Consider the following 16,850-nt stretch of genomic DNA (forward strand, 5'->3'; position numbering starts at 1 on the left):
TTTGTATACCAATTTCTATTCCAGGGCAGTAAAGTGTAGAGACCACCTATTCATCTGTGTCACTTGGTGGTAGAGTAAAAACAAAGCAAACTGAAATTCGGTAACAGTCCCCATTAGCTGATTAGGGACTACGTTGCGAGTGTCTTCCCACTCAAATTGCCAAGAGCATTAGCTAAGATACAGGGCCAAGAGTTGCAGAATACAATGACGACATACATGAATGAAAAAACAATGCAACGAAAGCCTCTCAAACGAACAGAAGAGCAAAGAGAAACTCTTTTCTTACGGCGCAAGGTCAAAACTTCTTTGGTTAGCTCCTAAATTCAAAGATCTAGGTTGTTATGTCTCCATCCAGAAGGTGCACRTAGATACCCTTATGAAAGATTTGGTAGCAGTAAACTAGTAGAAATGTCCTAATGTAATGTTTTACTAATCAACTCTGGCCCAATCACTTTTAGAATATTTCTATTGAAATTATATAGTTTTGATCAAAGAGTGACAAATTTATCTCTGAAGTTACATTGCTACAAGCACAATCATGCAAAGTTTGTAGCTTCCAGAAGCCCCCCAAAAAGGGAACTAGTTGAGACCGCAACCACCACTTTGAAGCATGAAATAAGTCATGTCTTTTGACGTACAGCTTAGGGACTGAAAACGAATCCATTTCACAGCCAAGGTAAGCAGAAAAAAAAAAAAAAAAAATCACACAGCTCTGTTCTTGTAGTTCAGAAAATAGAACAAGAGAAAAGTAGCATGCCACAACCATAAGGACTCCATTCAGCTTCTCAGACTACCGAGCAATGCCAGACAACATGTTGAACTGTTAAGTCTCGCAAGAAAAAGGGGAGGAGACAAACCAAAACAGCTGGGGGAGCTGCCTTGCACAGAGCAGAGGAAGATGCAGCATTAACTGTTTTCAAGGGAGCAGTTGCTGTCCCCAAGGTTTCTTATTAGATGACAATACAAACATATAAACAGCATGAAAAAAATGAGAGCTAACCCAGAAGAGAGAAAAGGCTTTCCTCCAATATTACCAAAAGCATAGGATACAGTATCTAAAGACTGAGACGATACAAGTAAAGATTTGGCAAATAGAAGTATTTGCACTCATCATGTTTTTCTGAGTAAGACACAGCGAAGCTTTAAAAAGAAACTTCATGCACAAACCTCACTACACACTGGAAATAGATATAATCAAGTTGCAGAAAACCACGTATGCTGTCAAATTGTGAAATTCCAGATGCAAATTTCCACCTCAGGAAGTCTCAAGAATATTTATTTTTAAAAGCAGGGACTATAAAGAGGAAAGATTGTTTTGATATGTGACTTTTTGTTACTCTTTTCTTAAGCACCTGTTAGAGTCTGCTATCAAAGACAGAATATATGGCTAGTTGGACATTTTGTTTTGCCCACTGTGTCCCTTTTTGTGTTTTCAGGAGTACTTTATTTTTGTGCTGAGGCATGCACCAAGCAGAAGAATATTATATAAGGACACAGATACATACATATAATCTTCTCCTAATGAAAAATTATGTAGCTGCTCAGAACCATTATTGAAATATCCTTGGGAATGAGACTGTTTGTGCTACGTGTAAAATACCCCCAAATGACTGTCAGTATATGCCTACTTACTCACAATCCCACATCCATGTTTACTATGGCTAATCACTTTCCAAATATTTTTTTGAAGTTACCTTTATATAAGAAAGTGCGTCAAACATTTCTTCAATCTGTTGTGAAGACTGAACAGCCGAAGAGATTGGATGTGAAGAGTTCAAGGAATCCTTCATCATAGCCTTGAAAATTAGATTTAGGAAATCTTCATCCTAGAAGTGAAACATTTACAAGTATCTGAGAAGCTAGAACATACATGGCAAGAAGAACAATAAAACCTGTCTTTGTCCTCCTCTTCCACTAATCTGATACAGCAGTCTGCTCATCTGTCATTCTCTTAGGAAAGCCGTGCTAACCATCCTGCCAATGAAGGCAGCAAAAGTATTGTCAGGGTACCACTTGCGAAATCTACTCTCGCCCTGCCAGATTTTAGCAGTGGTATCTCAATCTTGAGTTTGCACTGTAACCCAGATCCTTAAGCTCTTGTCTCAGCTAAAAATATCTTCAGCATTAGAGAAAATACATTTAGCTAATAAAAAAGCAATCTGCCAAATTTCAGATTTGGCACAAAATGTTTTCAGTTCATTTATGGGAGACAAGGATTATAAAGCATACTAAAGTAGTCATTCTTTTAATGCTAAAAAGTGAAGCCTGCAGTGAAATTATTGACTATATAATGATATTTGTGTGAATGTAAACACTGTCTTATCTAATGATCCTAGTACCAAAGTTTCTTCTGTCTTTCCTTCTAGGATGAAGACATTTGAAGTTAATATGTTGTACATTTCATCAAGAATTGAGCGCATACTTCTCTGTACAGTTTCTGCAAAGTAGGAATGGATCTTACCATCTTACAGGAACCCCCAGGCCCTCCACCCCGCCTCCCAAAAACACCACACACCAGCATAAGACAATCAAGATGCTCTTTTAAAAGGTTAACATTTTAAAGCTATTTTCTTTGAATGCAGAAGTTCTGAGTGAATTTTTACTTTTAATAAAACACTATTTGGCACCACCATGTGGTGAAATTAGATGTAGGTGAAGGCAGCTGTCAGGCAGTTCAGAATGAAGCACACACACACTGTATGACAAATGCGTGCTTCTTAAATAGCAGACTAATTGTGTGTCCTCCCCTCACTATGTATGTGCGCAACAAGAAGAACAGCTACATAACCACACTTTCAGGCAGGCACGAACACAATAACAAACAGGCCAAATGAACAAGCTTTTGGAACACCCAGCTCTGAGAAAGAAATTTACAGATCCAAGTTACCAGCCCAGGTTCCTTACGCAATAACTAGGGGGAATTAAGAGCCTCGATGCTGAAAAGCTCTTAACAAGCAGCCAGGATGCTCAGAAGGGTCCAATCCAGCATGCAGGAAACAGGCTGTACCACCTAGGCTTTTTATCTAGTGACTCTCTAATGCAAACTGCATAAGCAGTCCTGGAAGCAGAATCTAGAACTGTCCTATCCTAGAGAATTATCTTTATACCAGGAGGCAAATTCAGTCTGTGCGCTGCCCTCTCCCTTTAGTCCCACCAGTATTCCTTTCTCTGCCTTTATTCAATGATTGAGTTGCTTTACCACCCACAGTAGTGGATATCCTCTCCCTGGTGGTGAAAGATTATGTTTGAAGCCCTCATGTTATCCAGAGCCTGAGAAGTTAGGTCACTCAGTTCCTGAGTAAGTTTTTAAATCACCATTAGGTTATTATATCAAAAAGCTTCCTTTTCCTTCCACCACATTTATAAAGAGAAGCGCTTGTGGCATTAGTACTTTGTACTATTAGTGTAATCCAAAGCTATCAGAAACCATGGGTGGGACCATAACACRTTATTAGATCAGGTCCCCCAGTCTCTGAATCCCAAACTGGTTTAGACACAAGCAAGTACCAAGATGATGACAAGACAGGAATGACTCCAGGAATATTTGGTAATCTCTGGTGCTGCCTAAGTCTACCAGGAAAAGTGAAAACTGACAAACTTGGTCAACAACATGYTTGGGCTTTCTGTACATAGATTAAGTTATAATTTGGTACACAGACACAGCTTTTAATGACCATTATTTTGCAAAGACTATTTTAGCTACGTAACAAAGAAAGATGGCACGCAGATTACTTCTGCATATTTCTAGTTACCTCTTCACTAGAAGTATTAGAGAAAAACTAAAATTCAAAAAAAAAAAAAAAAGACACTATTACCTCCAGCATTATCAAAGTGCAAAAGCAGAAGAAATATAGCATAATTTAAATGGTGCACAAAGTAAATTTCAGTGTGAGTTCATAAATATCAGTCCTTTGTGGTCAGTATTAAAAAACAGATCTTAGCGAAGATACAAGTCTAGTTATATGAAGTACTTACTGAATGTAATTCCGGAAAAATCTCCTCCATGGCAAAGTACTCCATGAAAGTGGCAAATCCCTCATTTAGCCAAAGATCGTTCCACCACTCCATAGTTACTAGATTGCCGAACCACTGTGACAGACCAAAAACACAATCCTTTTTCTCCATAAATAGGATACATTCTCACTAAAATCGATGAAGTAACAAAATGAGTACAGTGACACTCCATTCATCCCCAGCTTTATAAAGGATCTTGTGCCAAAAAAGAGTTCAGTCAAAACCACAGCAATGCTTTTGTATGAACACCTCAGTATGTAGATTGTAAGAGAGTTGCACTCTGCCTTTTGTACTGGAGATCATGCAGCATTCTGAACAGATATAACATGCACCATAGTCACAGCGAGGGCAGGAAGGGAATTAAAATGCAAAATGACTCCATTTTTTTAAAAAGCATTCAAATGATCCAATGATCCAATACCTGATGGGCCAGCTCATGAGCTATCACTGCAGTTATTAGCTTTTTATCCCTTACTGAAGAGGTTTTGTTGTCATACAAGAGAGTTGTTTCTCGGAAGGTGATCAAGCCCCAGTTTTCCATAGCACCTGACTGAAAATCAGGAATAGCTACCAGATCTGGAAAAGATTTGAAAGAGGCTATGATTATTGTTGAAAATTGTTAATTAAAGCAATTTGGTATTTCAAGTCTACCTATTGCCCTAAAAACCTCATTATTTAAATCCTGTGGCTCATTTTCAAACACAGAAGYTGCCCTGTAGATTTATAGCCATGTTTCTCTAGCAATACTCTACAACAAACAACTTCAAAGCACTACGCAAACCCTGTTCAAAGATCCTGCATGGACACAAGTAACCAGGAATTGCTGCTGCTACTACTGAAGGCAGTGGTCTCAGAATAATGCATYTAAGAACTCTCGCAGTCAGACACACAGAAAAGTCAGGTTGCAGATAACAGACAGSTGCGCATGCCTCACATACTGGGAGTTTTGTAGCTCCTTATCCAAGCACATCACATTTAAAAGGACACTGAACTCTTCCTTTGATGTCACAGAAAAGTCTAAACAATCTGAAGTCAAAAAGCTCACAATTTTCCAGCTTGGGAACCACTTAACACTCCTGCTCAGTCAAACGTTTTGTCAATTTTTAAAATAATTTTTGGGGACCCTTATTTCAGAGATGTTTTATGCTTTCTATCTTTTTAGCACACCTTAAAAAAAGGAAAATTTCCCTGTATTTGTCAGAGTTGATTACGGTTTCCTTTTTTAAAAAACAACAAAAAAGGAAAGTTCAGAAAGGCCTTACCTAATTTTTCAAGAGGATAATTTATTAAAAAGTACTTTTGATAAAATTCCAGAAGCTTCACTGCTGTGTTTAGAGCATATCCAACTTGGTTTAGATGCTGTGGTATGGCATAGATGGATACCTAGTCCAAACAGAAAAGAAAATATTTCAAAATGTACAGCCACAAAAGCTCTAGAAGTAAAAGAGAAGCAGGCAGAACTCCCCGCAATAGACAGGACCAAGTTCTGGGCCACACTTTTGGGACACACCTAAGTTACAAACACTGATTATCTGGTTGTCTTTGAAGGGTTTTGCTACATACAGAACATACAGACTATCCAATTAACAGAAGTGTAGCCAACGACAGTGCAAGGTTATCGGCTGTTTTATGACACCTTTAGGAGAGTCTTCAAGAAAGGTTTGCACAAGCAGAAATTCATCTATTTCCCCTTCCACGCCCCATGAGYTAACAACTGATCCTCCCTGCAAACCTTGACTCATTTGTATTTTTCAGCTATCACTATGACCACACTAATACCATCTGCAAGAAAATCACTCAAGAACTAATGATTTGCACCAAGTTCATCCATTCCCCTAAGGTAGGGGCTACATTGGATTCAGTGTAAGAAGCTTTCATAAAAATTGAGAATTCAAGGTTTCCCTCCATTCATGCCAAGGTAGCTACACCAATTAAGAACTTTGATTAGGTTACAAGATCCCTGTTCATCCAGATTTAGGATGTCTTTTCATACACAAAAAATGTTGAGACTAATTTTTCTGTTCCCCTTTATATTTTCAGCTCTAACACACACACACACACACACACACACACACACACACACACACAAATCAACAAAACCACTAACAAAAAACCCTTCATTTGGCCCCTCTTGCTAGGCTATGAATCAGGGAACAAACAACATTTCAGATAGACGGATAGGGTGCCCTTTTAACTTTTGAGCAGATCAGAACCAAGCACATACCACTAGAGATTTAATCTAGTGTTGCTGAAAGTACAAAACCTTATCAGCTGCAAATTTTAAGTTCAAAACAAAAAAACACCATCTGGGATCTTTTGGGGTCTGGAAAAAAATTCATTACGTTATGAACACAAAGCAACTTTACACACTCCAAGTTTGAGCTTGTCATTATAACATCCATGACAATAAGCTTATTTTATGTGAGCTGGTTAGTTCAGATTCTTTGGCTCTACAGGCCACAAATTGCTGGAAGTTCAGACCACATCTCCAGAAAAACATCATTATATGCCTGCCCTCTTCTTATAGTCTCCCAGGCCTACTACCCACTGTTGGCAGCAGAACATCCCACAACCTAGACTTTGGCCTGACTTGCTATGAACATTCTTGCGCTTTCTCTCCTTAAGCTGATAAGCGCTCCTATACATTGGCAGATCCCTTATGCCTGGGTGCCGTGTAAGCTCTGCCGGACTTCTCTAGCTTGGTTAAGTCTAGAGGGCTCAGAAACCCACATGATTCTCCTAGTCTTTTATTGCTTCTAGTGGTCAGAATGAAGGGAGGAGCATACGCAAGAACCACCTTCCCTCAGTCAGAATACATCATTCAGTCTTCCTCTCCCCTCTTACAAGCTTTGCTCTGCCATAAAATACTTCTAAAATACTGACATGAAAATGCTAACAATCCATGCAAGTTAAACTCACTATTAGGAACACAGAAGAGCATACCACAAAGACAGTCATTTCAGGCTCTCTGCAAACATGAAACTTTTAGTACACTTGTTAATATTCTCCCTGGTAAAGGACAGACTAAATGCTTTTGCCAGAAAAGAAAAGAATTTAATTAAAGAGCTGAATAGCAGTCACAAGGGAGGGTATGGGGGGGGGGGAATGCAGTTCTTCAAGCTAGACTAAATAAATTCCATCTTACTAAGCTATAACTAGAATTACTTGTCTAAGTCAGAAGGAAAGTGTATTGATACAAACCCAGTATCTTTACCTCTGTATGTTAGATTAAAGAGATTTAGACAGACCATGATATTACTTTGCTAGCCTAGAAGATAACAATGCTCAGTACTGCTTTTGAAAAGAGCTTCCTCTTCATCTGAGTCTCTCTTAGTGCTAACCCTACTGGCTTTTTCTAGGCAGGTGCTGACACTTCCCACATATCACCACAAAGGGGCAGTTCCTGCTACAGCCATGAAAATCACTGCTCACGCGAAACTCTTGCACCTCTTATAAGATTAAGGAGGATCTCTCAGTATTACCATATTATTTATTTATTTACTGTAATTGCATCCATTGCAGGAACTGCTCACTGACCCTGCAGACCAAATCCCTGTAAAGGGCGAAGATGAAACTAGAACAATTGTTAGATCTCAGAACTTTGGTGGGGGCAGGAACATAAAACAAAACACAAAATAATTAAACCATTGTATTCAAGTGACTAAATACAGACTTAAAGTTGGTCTGAATTTGTTCTACTGCAGAACATTTCGGGGGATGGGGGGTGCTAGATGTAGCTAACAGGCTTCTGAGGATCAAGAGGAGCATATTTGCAGCACTGCTGGAACACATGGTAAGAAGGATTTTATGACATAAATGGCATGTAGGCTTTCAGGGGCAGGCTTTTTTTTGAGAGGGAACTTTGAGGGGAACAAACATACCAGAGTCCCATTACTTTCCCTGCTGATGTTTTTCAAGTCTGCGACAATGAAGGCTACCAAGTAGGTGCTCATCTTCAAACTCCCAAAAAACTCATCTTGAACAATTCCATTTGTCACAGGAGTAGTGGCTTTCTGCAGGTAAAAGGAAAATATTGTTACTATTGCAGGCAACAGAAAACTAAGACATGCAAGCAGTCAGTGGTAAGTTACAGAATTACTTCACAAGTGGCTAGCAACAGCTTATAACCAAAAAGTAAAGATGTTCTGGAAGTTTGCTTATGATTCAACAGGATAGACAAGACCCACAACCCACATCTAAATTACTCATAGTTTAATAACTTGAGGAGACCTAGAACATTTAAGCCTACTTACCCCAAACGTACTTGTCAAGCCTTTATTATGCAGTATTACTAGACGACTGCATTGCTGCAGAGGAAACACTGCATCTCTTTTAGTTCACACTTAAAGCCCCCAATATAAAAGCCCCCACATGCTTTCTGGAACTTCATAAATGAATCATTTGTTCCCAGAAAGCAGTTCTACTCAAATAAAAATGCATGAATAAAAAAATAAAAAAGTTATTTTTAGACAAGATCATTTTAGATCAAAAATGATCAACATTCAACTGCTGTGAAACATTCAGCTGCCACACTGAAAGAGGAATAGATTTTTAGGCCTGAACAGACCAGTATAATTACCTAGCCTGATCTCTGTATATGAGCCTAATATCACCCTTTCTTTGTACATGCACTGAATTTCATTCTTGAACTCCTTCAGCAAATCTGTAACTGATGTCTTTACTACAGCTTCTCCTTCATAAAAGAGAGAGAATCTACCTACTGTGGCTGTAGATAAATGGTTTCCAAAGTCAGTTATTCTCATTAACAAATAATAATAAAAACCTCCAAAACTCAAATTCAAGAACACACACAACTTACTTCTAGCCTGAATTTGACTCAGCCTCTATATTCTGCCATACTAGCTGTGTACATGCTAGTTGAAGACCTGCTTCTGAGATCTCCTGCCCATGTAGGTATTTATAGACTACGATGAAGTTCACCCTTTAACCTTCTCATGGATAAACTAAAAGGCCTGATCTTCTTAAGTCTCTAATCCAGCATAGCGTTCCCAAGACCTGCAGCTATTACAGGAGAACTTGTACTCTTTCCCCCCCCTCCCCCCACAGAGCTGTAAATATTTATTTTTAGAAGTGGGCCTATCCTAGTAATGATCTCAGCAATGTTATACTTCAGCACAATATGATCCTCTCATTCACATCTGATATTTCTTTCTTCATGCATCCAAGAATCAACTCACTCCTGTTTAGAGCTACAGTATTGCACTGGAAGACCATGCTACCTAACAGAACACTCAATCCAGGCTAAGCCTAAAATGTAAGAATTCAGCAAGTGCAAGAGCACTTGCAGGTTCAGGGACAAACATGAAATTAATCATAAAAACACGCCAAGAAAAATAAATTTTGTATATAAAGCATTAGTACTGTTACAAGAGAACTCACCGATACAAGGAATGTCATTGAGGAAGCATACTTTTACAGACACCCTTGTAGATACTCTACAGTTTTTAATCCAATTTTTTTTTTATTTTGTACAGTCACAAAAATAAAGATTTTTTTGTAATTCACAAGCAAGGGAAAGCCAGTTTTCTTGAAAAATTGCAGAACACCAAAGGCACCACTTCTGAACCCATTAACAGACTCCATGTTTGGAAGTCATGAGTCAGTTCAGCAAAAAGGAGGAATAACACAGTATCAAATAATAAGGAGCTGAGGGGAGGGAAACAACAAAAATAACAAAATTGCTTGGCGCATAAACACAGATAAGTGCAAGGTAATTGTTTTCAATTTGCTGTTTGCACATTAGCAAAATCATTAATTCACTTGTTCAGTATGTTCTTATTACTTCTTAAATTTTAATTAAACCTGACTTGTTCCTTTGAATTGAGAACTAGCGTTTGATACTCAGCACTAAGTATACAGTTTCACTCCTGTTAACATCTTTTTTGATTTCTTCTTTGTTCCACAGCTGGAAGCTTTTCAAATCTTTATTAATCACACAGATAAGGGAACAATCAAATTTAAAACAGAGATGGGGGGGGCAGGAAAAGAGCAGATGATAATTTTTAATGTGCTTTTAAACATATCATAAAATTCTCAATAGATGCTGCAAACAAAAAATGGTCAAACAGGACATCAGGAGAAAGGTCAGATAGCAGGAGTAAATGCAACAAGACAGAGAATGCAAGCAAGGGAGGTGACAACCACTTGATGGAAAAGACTAACAAAACAGGAAGGTAGGAGGGATCTCAGTTTGAAGGAAGCACGGCAGTTTCTGCCTATAGCACATGTAGGTAGCTGAGCAGAAGAGATGTAGTATGCAAGGCAGAAGAGGAAGAAGATTTGTAGCTAACGTAAATGGTACAACAAACAGTGGCAGGAATGAAAAAGCCAAAAAGAGAGGCGTAAGAGGCATCATGTCATCTCAAAAGGAATTTATGATGCAAGAGCATCATAAACCATTTGAAGAATGATTCATTGTATGGCACCATGCTGGAACCAAGGGAAGTAACAGTTTTTCTTTCCAGTCCAGGAACAGTAAGTTATATAGCTAAAGTGGCCAATAGGGAAAATTCATAATATCAATGTTTAAAATGATAAAAAGGCACAAATACATCCCATTTTTCACTACAAGGAGAACGGTTACAAGGTCACATTTCCCAAATTTCCATTTTCAGATTGCTTTCCATCTCCTTGAAAACAATATTGCAAGAGCTATGCAAGGAATGCTATTCTGCAGCAAGAAAAGCTAGAAACTTGCATATAAATGGAGTCCTGAGGTGAGGAAGAGCAGAGAGATGCATTAATGATCTTATAGCAAAGGCAGCTCTTCAACAGATTTTCTCCATGTGGATGACACCTTGCGGCGTGCACATATGTCAAGTATAAAACATTAGTACCCTCTGACAGCACCAACAGAGCTGCCAGCTGCTCTGCAACAGCCTTCCCAGCTGAGCAGGGACAGATAGGGTGGGGAGCAGCTCTCTCCTCAGCACAGAGCCCCACAGATGCGTGCTTTGTGTGACCGGGAATGCAAGGCAGCGGTTACGGGAGGATGCAAGAGTAAGGCAAATAACAGTCTGTCTTTCACAGAGTTAGTTGACATGTCCCTGCGCTGCGGGAGCCAGTTAGTTCCAGATTAATCACAGGATGAATCTCAGACAACTAGACAAGAAATTCACTAAAAAAAGAAATACAGAGCTGCCCTTTCAGGCATGTTTGTTGAACCAGTCACTGAATTCAAGCCACAATTCTTGGCAACACAGAGCTTCAGCTCCAAGTGGCTTCTCTGCAGACTGTCTTGGGAAGGCTGAAACAGCTGCTCATAGCTGCCGACACTCACCGTGCACTGCATCAGATGACCCACTTGCAAATTTACAGGAAGATACAACCTGAACTCTCACAGCCTTGCCTGATGCCACAAACAAATGCACTAGTTCCCTAGATGACTTCTTCCTGCCCACACAAAGTTACACAAACACCTTGCGCAAAAGATGTGAAATCTGAGTGAACTCAGGGGAGAAAATAGGGAAGCTGATGGAGCGACTAGATTAAATGACCAAACAAAGCATTTACCGAAGAAGGCAGGTTGAAGGGGATGTACCACCTCATACGGTGGCAGAAAGGCAAGGAAGTAGGTATGCCTGCTGCTATAGTGAGTGCTATATATTCTTCTGGACAAGGCTACTACCAACAACACTGGGCATTTACAGACACACTAAAAGACAGCGGGCAGGTAATGCCTCTTATTTCAAGCCTCTGAATAGGAATTAAGGATTCCTAAATAGGGGAAGTCTCCAGAAGGAAGCAAAGAGTCATAGTGAAGACGTGATTTAAAGGACAGCACAGTGGATTTTAAAGATAGGTAAAATGAAATAGTAGCACCTAATGACCCTGACAGACACCCTCTTTCCTAGAGCAGCAGTGGGATCTGGGAACAGAAGCTTGCAATAAATATCTTCTACTTAACTTTATGAAATTTTCCCTGCTTAGCAAAGACTCTTTAATTAACCCCAACCAATTTCCTTAGCTAGCCAACCGCAGCTGAAGCAGAACTGATGGTTGTTTTCCCCTCCACTCCATCTGCCAGTCATTCTCAGCCAAGCTGGCAGCCAAGGGGCTAGATGTTAAGGGTATATCAGATAATTCTGTCTGACCCAATAGGGACAAAAACTGTCACAGAGTATTCTTCCTTATAATCACGTCCATGAGCAAGAGAGCATACAGAAGATACAAAGATTACGGTAGCAGCAAACTATGGAGCGACTTTCTATGGAAGTTTATGCTGGTAGGGTGGTGCAGCAGAAGAGGAAAAAAGAATTATTTTTGGTGACAAACGTGTCTTTCAGAGGACCCATCATTTGTGGAAGGTGTGCTTAAGAAAGGGATAGACTTTTAGCAACTATTTGCAATTGGTTCAGCAATGTCTGCTTCACACATGCAGCAACGGTAAATCATTGTTTGCCTTCTACAGATGAAAAACTACAAAGTTGTTTTATGAAAGCTGCCTCAAGCCACTCATCCAACTCCCAGCAGAGGAAAGCGAGCTAGCGCCCTTCCTTGTTTACATAATACAGGAGAGTTGTCCAAAGTCTGCATTGCAATTCTTTCAGTGAAGAAAAGAACAGCAAATAAAACACTTTCAGGGCTGGAAACCAGTGTTGCAATCCTGTAAAAGTAATGGTTGAGAATGACCACAAACCCATGAACTTACATATCCACCCACTATGAGCAAGAGATTATTTCACACGAGCACAGTTATTAGATTGACTTTCAAAAACAAGATAGCTACATCAGCACCTGAGCCTTAGACAACCTTCTGGAACCCTAATTGCACAGCATACATACATGTTCCACCAACACCAAGTGTGCAGTTTTTTCCATTACGGGTTAGATTAATACCAATATTAATGAGTTTCTATCAGGTGATAAATGCTGATATGTTTTTGATGATAGGGGACCTCATTCAGAGACAGAATAGGTAATGAGTTAGTCTTGCTAGACTGTCCAAACAAACTGGGTTTCTATAAAGGTATCTCCAAAGGCTTAATAGTCACCATAAAATGCAGACATGCTCTTACAAGATTTTGGCTGAAAGGGTCTAGCTGATGGGACTTCAGACCCCTCATTCAAATTTTGGGGTTGAGTCCCTATTCACACCCTATTTCCTTTTGCTGAGGCTTAAAAGCACATCCTTCCAGATCAGGCACCCCTTTCACAGATTGTTCCTAGGGTACACATACTATTGATAGATATATTCCAGYCTTGTGCACATGTGCAATATCAGCAGACACTGAAATCTCAAAACAGTATCATAAGTCGTTTAAGATTGATGCAGCCAACAACAAAAATACTTATAAACAGTGATACATTTATATGCAACAGGAATCCCTCCTGTAGCCATTCAACTGTGCCTACAATATCATCCCTACATTATGCAGTGTATTAAACAGTTGTTTCCTCTATAAAGCTACTTAGTTCAAGCCCTTGAGGAAGGGACAGTCATCTCTTTATAAAAAGTCATACAGTTTATAGCTTACCTGCTCAAGTCAACCCGCTGGACATCATCGCAACAAAAACATAATAAAAAGCACTTAAACCGATTACACAGAGGATAGCTCTACTAAAATTCCTCCACAAAAGTAAGTACCTTTGGCATATTTGACAGGGTGGAAAGTTGCTCATCTCTCTTGATCTTAATCAGAAAGGTAGCTTTAAATGAGGGTTCATCAAAGCATGGAAAAGCAGACCTTGCTGCCAGAGGCTCAAACTGAGTCGCTGCAAACCACCTAATGAAGAGAGCAAAGAAGAGCAAGTTAAAAATTATGAAAAGGAGAAATGTCAGTTCCTGTACAGTATAGAACAGTCATTTTTCTGCAAAAACTTGAGTCTGATATGGCAGAAGTTTTYCTATGGCAGATGATTGGGTTGGTCCAGTTAGACTGTTTCATTAGAATTATAAATAAAAGGTTTTTTAAAATCAATTGTTTATTTGAGGGTTCATCTGCTTGGCTGTTTTTTGCTTTCTTAGCTTATACCTGGAACACCACAATCACAAAACAGTCACCAAAATATAAGCCAATCAGCTGCAAGTCCCACAGTAAGAAGGGACAAAACACAGCAAACTGAAAAATTCATTTAGTAGACATGCCCACTAAATGAAAGTCTTGAAATCTCAGTGGCAGAGAAGACACAGGGAAACTTCTGCACCTAAACATTGAGCCTTCTTCTGCAGCTGCTCCCACAATTCATCTGACCATCTCCCTGCTCCCTTTGCTGGCTAGTAGATGGATGCTGTGCAAGTCCACACATTTGTCTGCCTTTGATCCAACAGCTAGTTTTATCAGAGGAGCACATCATTTGTCTCCCAGAGGTGCATGTTCCCTCCTCCTCTTGAGTATTTTGATATGAACTAGCTGCAGAAATTATGGCTTTTCCTAGAAGGCATCTTTGAGCTGAATTCTACAAGACAACCCTGGGAGGGCAACAAGAAGTTTGCCCATTCAAGTCTAAATAAGGGCTAAATAGCGGAGAGAATAGCAGTTCCAATTGCTGGGGTTTTTTAAAACCTACCGCTAAACTATCCACAAGTTGTTGTTGTTGTTTCCTCCCCACACAGCTTTTCTTTTTGCCCTGTGGAGAGCAAGAACTTTTTCCAGATTTTCACTCCAACACTTTTGGACCTACAGCTTTTCTGAGGAGTCATGTTCCTGCCTATGCCTAAGATTTGCCTCCATTTCTGCTTTCGACTTCTTACTCTTTTCTTCCCCTCTCACCAACAGTCTTGTAGTTGGTGTCGCAAGTTTCACATTTTTTTCTTTTAGCCTGAGTTTTTACAAAAGGGGAAAAAAGCAAGGAACCCTTTTGCATAAAAATATAAATAGGGCTCAACTTTGTGCCTTTTTTTTTTTTTTTTAAACACTTGCATCTGGCAATAGTGAGTCATCTTGAGACAGATTTTACTACTTTTGTTGCAATGCAAAAAAATCCTTCAAAAAGAAAAGAGAGACTAGTCTATAAGAAAATCTTTTTCAAGTTGCAATAGCAACTTGATAGCTCAAGTTTTACTTCAAAATGTAATAAAAACAGATGCCCTCGTAATAGACTGTATTTCTAAAATCACTGACATTAAGTATACAAAGTCCCGGGAAATAAAAAGGGGCAGGCAAGGCAACGAACATGCTGGTATAAGCAAAAAAATTATCTGAAGAGGATTTACTAAAAAAATACACAAGTTAAAGGGTGTACTACATCCTCTCCCTGAATAAAAGAAGTAGGTATTGCTGCACTGAAGGGGAACCAAACCACAAACACACACAGCCCCCACAGACAGATCATCTTTTATCTCTGCCCACACTTACACACCCTCTTTCTACTATAGTAAATACAAGGAAAAAAACTTAAAGCTTCAGCTACATTAGACTAGGAAGAAATATGGAAACTAAAACAAACAAACAAAAAAGATATTTAAAAATGCTTTAAGTGCTTTTTGCCTTCTGGACTCTTACTGCAAGAACTCTTACTCTCATTTGTCTTCATATTTCATGGTAATGCATGTCTTGTAATGTTTGTGATAAGCTACTTAGCTCCGAGGACAATTCATTTCATCTTGTGGTAATGTTCTTCTGATGCAATCTACCCCTTGTGATTCTTTATCATCAGAAGCATTCCCATGACAGCCAGACAACCTTTGGCATTTTCTTTATAATGCCAGAGTAACAAGGTTATCAATGATTTCCCAAATGACAAGCAATTATTCCCCATCATCAGGCATACACTAGAACATTTTACTGTATGCTCAGGAACAACTTTTTCATAAGAGGCTTATGGAAAGCATTTTCTTCCTGAATAGTCACCTGTGTTTGCACCTCAATAAGACAGATTCTTATTCATCAGTCAGACACAGGCAAACTGAACAGATCAGTAATCTTTCAACCCAAATTTCTTTCTTTAAATGCTTGATCCCTTGGGGGGGTGGGAGTGGGGGAAGCCCCCCAGACTACATCATGTAAGGACGAACACAAACACGTAGGAGGGAAGAGTTTCTACTTTATCTCAGTTACTGATCACTTTAAGAACCAGGTTATGCTCTACAGYTCCTCTGAACACACCAGTTTTTTTAGCAGCACCAGTTGTTTCCAAATATGTGCAAACTTTTTCTATGCTTCAGCAGCATGTCATAGAAGCACTTGATCTATTCAAGGAAAACTTTAAAGGTAAACTGTAAGTAGATTTTAGAAAAGATATTTGCCTTTTGGTTTAAAAGTCTCTTGTTAGTAGTGCTTAGAGAGAGGCCTTCTGAATCTAAAGTAAGGTTTGCTGCACTTTTATTTTAAAAGAATAAAGTAATAGGAATACTTCTTCCTTATACTGGGCACCTTYCTAAAGGTATAGGAAATCATCTTTCCACCAAGTAGCTTATTTATTTATTTTTTAAAGATGAGGTATCTTTGAGGGACCTGAATAATCCAAGCACAAATGGAATATAGTAATTAGATCTCAATGGAGAGAGAGAAAAAGTTATGACCAATTTTCCCACACTTCTGCTTTATTTTTCATGGAGTCTCACAGAAAAAGCTAGTAACAGCTCAATGAACAGTCTTGTTTTAAGACAGTGAAAATAAATAAAACCCCAGTGTGATGCTCTCTCCAGAAGATAATTTCAAGCCTATATTGTCAATTTGTAAAAGGTCAGGCTGGTGATGAATAATACTAAATTCTGCATTCCCTTTTCAGGGAACAAAATCTACTTATTAATGCTTTGGGCATTTTCACACAAACTCACTCTGGTAGCAGAAATTTGTAATGTTGATAACACTTTTTTCTTGCTTCTTCCTCAGTGTCACATTCCTCCCCCCTCCTTTTTTTTTTTTTTTTTT

The 16,850-nt window shown here is 39.0% G+C and overlaps 1 protein-coding gene across 1 annotated transcript in view; it reads right to left on the reverse strand.

Moving 5' to 3' along the window:
• The window catches only part of LNPEP (leucyl and cystinyl aminopeptidase), a 43,189-nt gene that overhangs the window by 22,523 nt on the left and 3,816 nt on the right, over positions 1-16,850 (reverse strand). Inside the window, exons 3-8 of the mRNA XM_026088706.1 lie at positions 13,622-13,760; positions 7,896-8,027; positions 5,277-5,397; positions 4,436-4,590; positions 3,976-4,089; positions 1,695-1,826 (exon numbers count right to left, since the gene is read on the reverse strand). Coding sequence (XP_025944491.1) covers positions 1,695-1,826; positions 3,976-4,089; positions 4,436-4,590; positions 5,277-5,397; positions 7,896-8,027; positions 13,622-13,760 — 793 coding nt within the window. The remainder of the gene's footprint in view (positions 1-1,694; positions 1,827-3,975; positions 4,090-4,435; positions 4,591-5,276; positions 5,398-7,895; positions 8,028-13,621; positions 13,761-16,850) is intronic.

This window comes from Apteryx rowi, unplaced genomic scaffold (assembly GCF_003343035.1).
Source record: "Apteryx rowi isolate R43461 unplaced genomic scaffold, aptRow1 scaffold_780, whole genome shotgun sequence".
Taxonomy (NCBI): domain Eukaryota; kingdom Metazoa; phylum Chordata; class Aves; order Apterygiformes; family Apterygidae; genus Apteryx; species Apteryx rowi.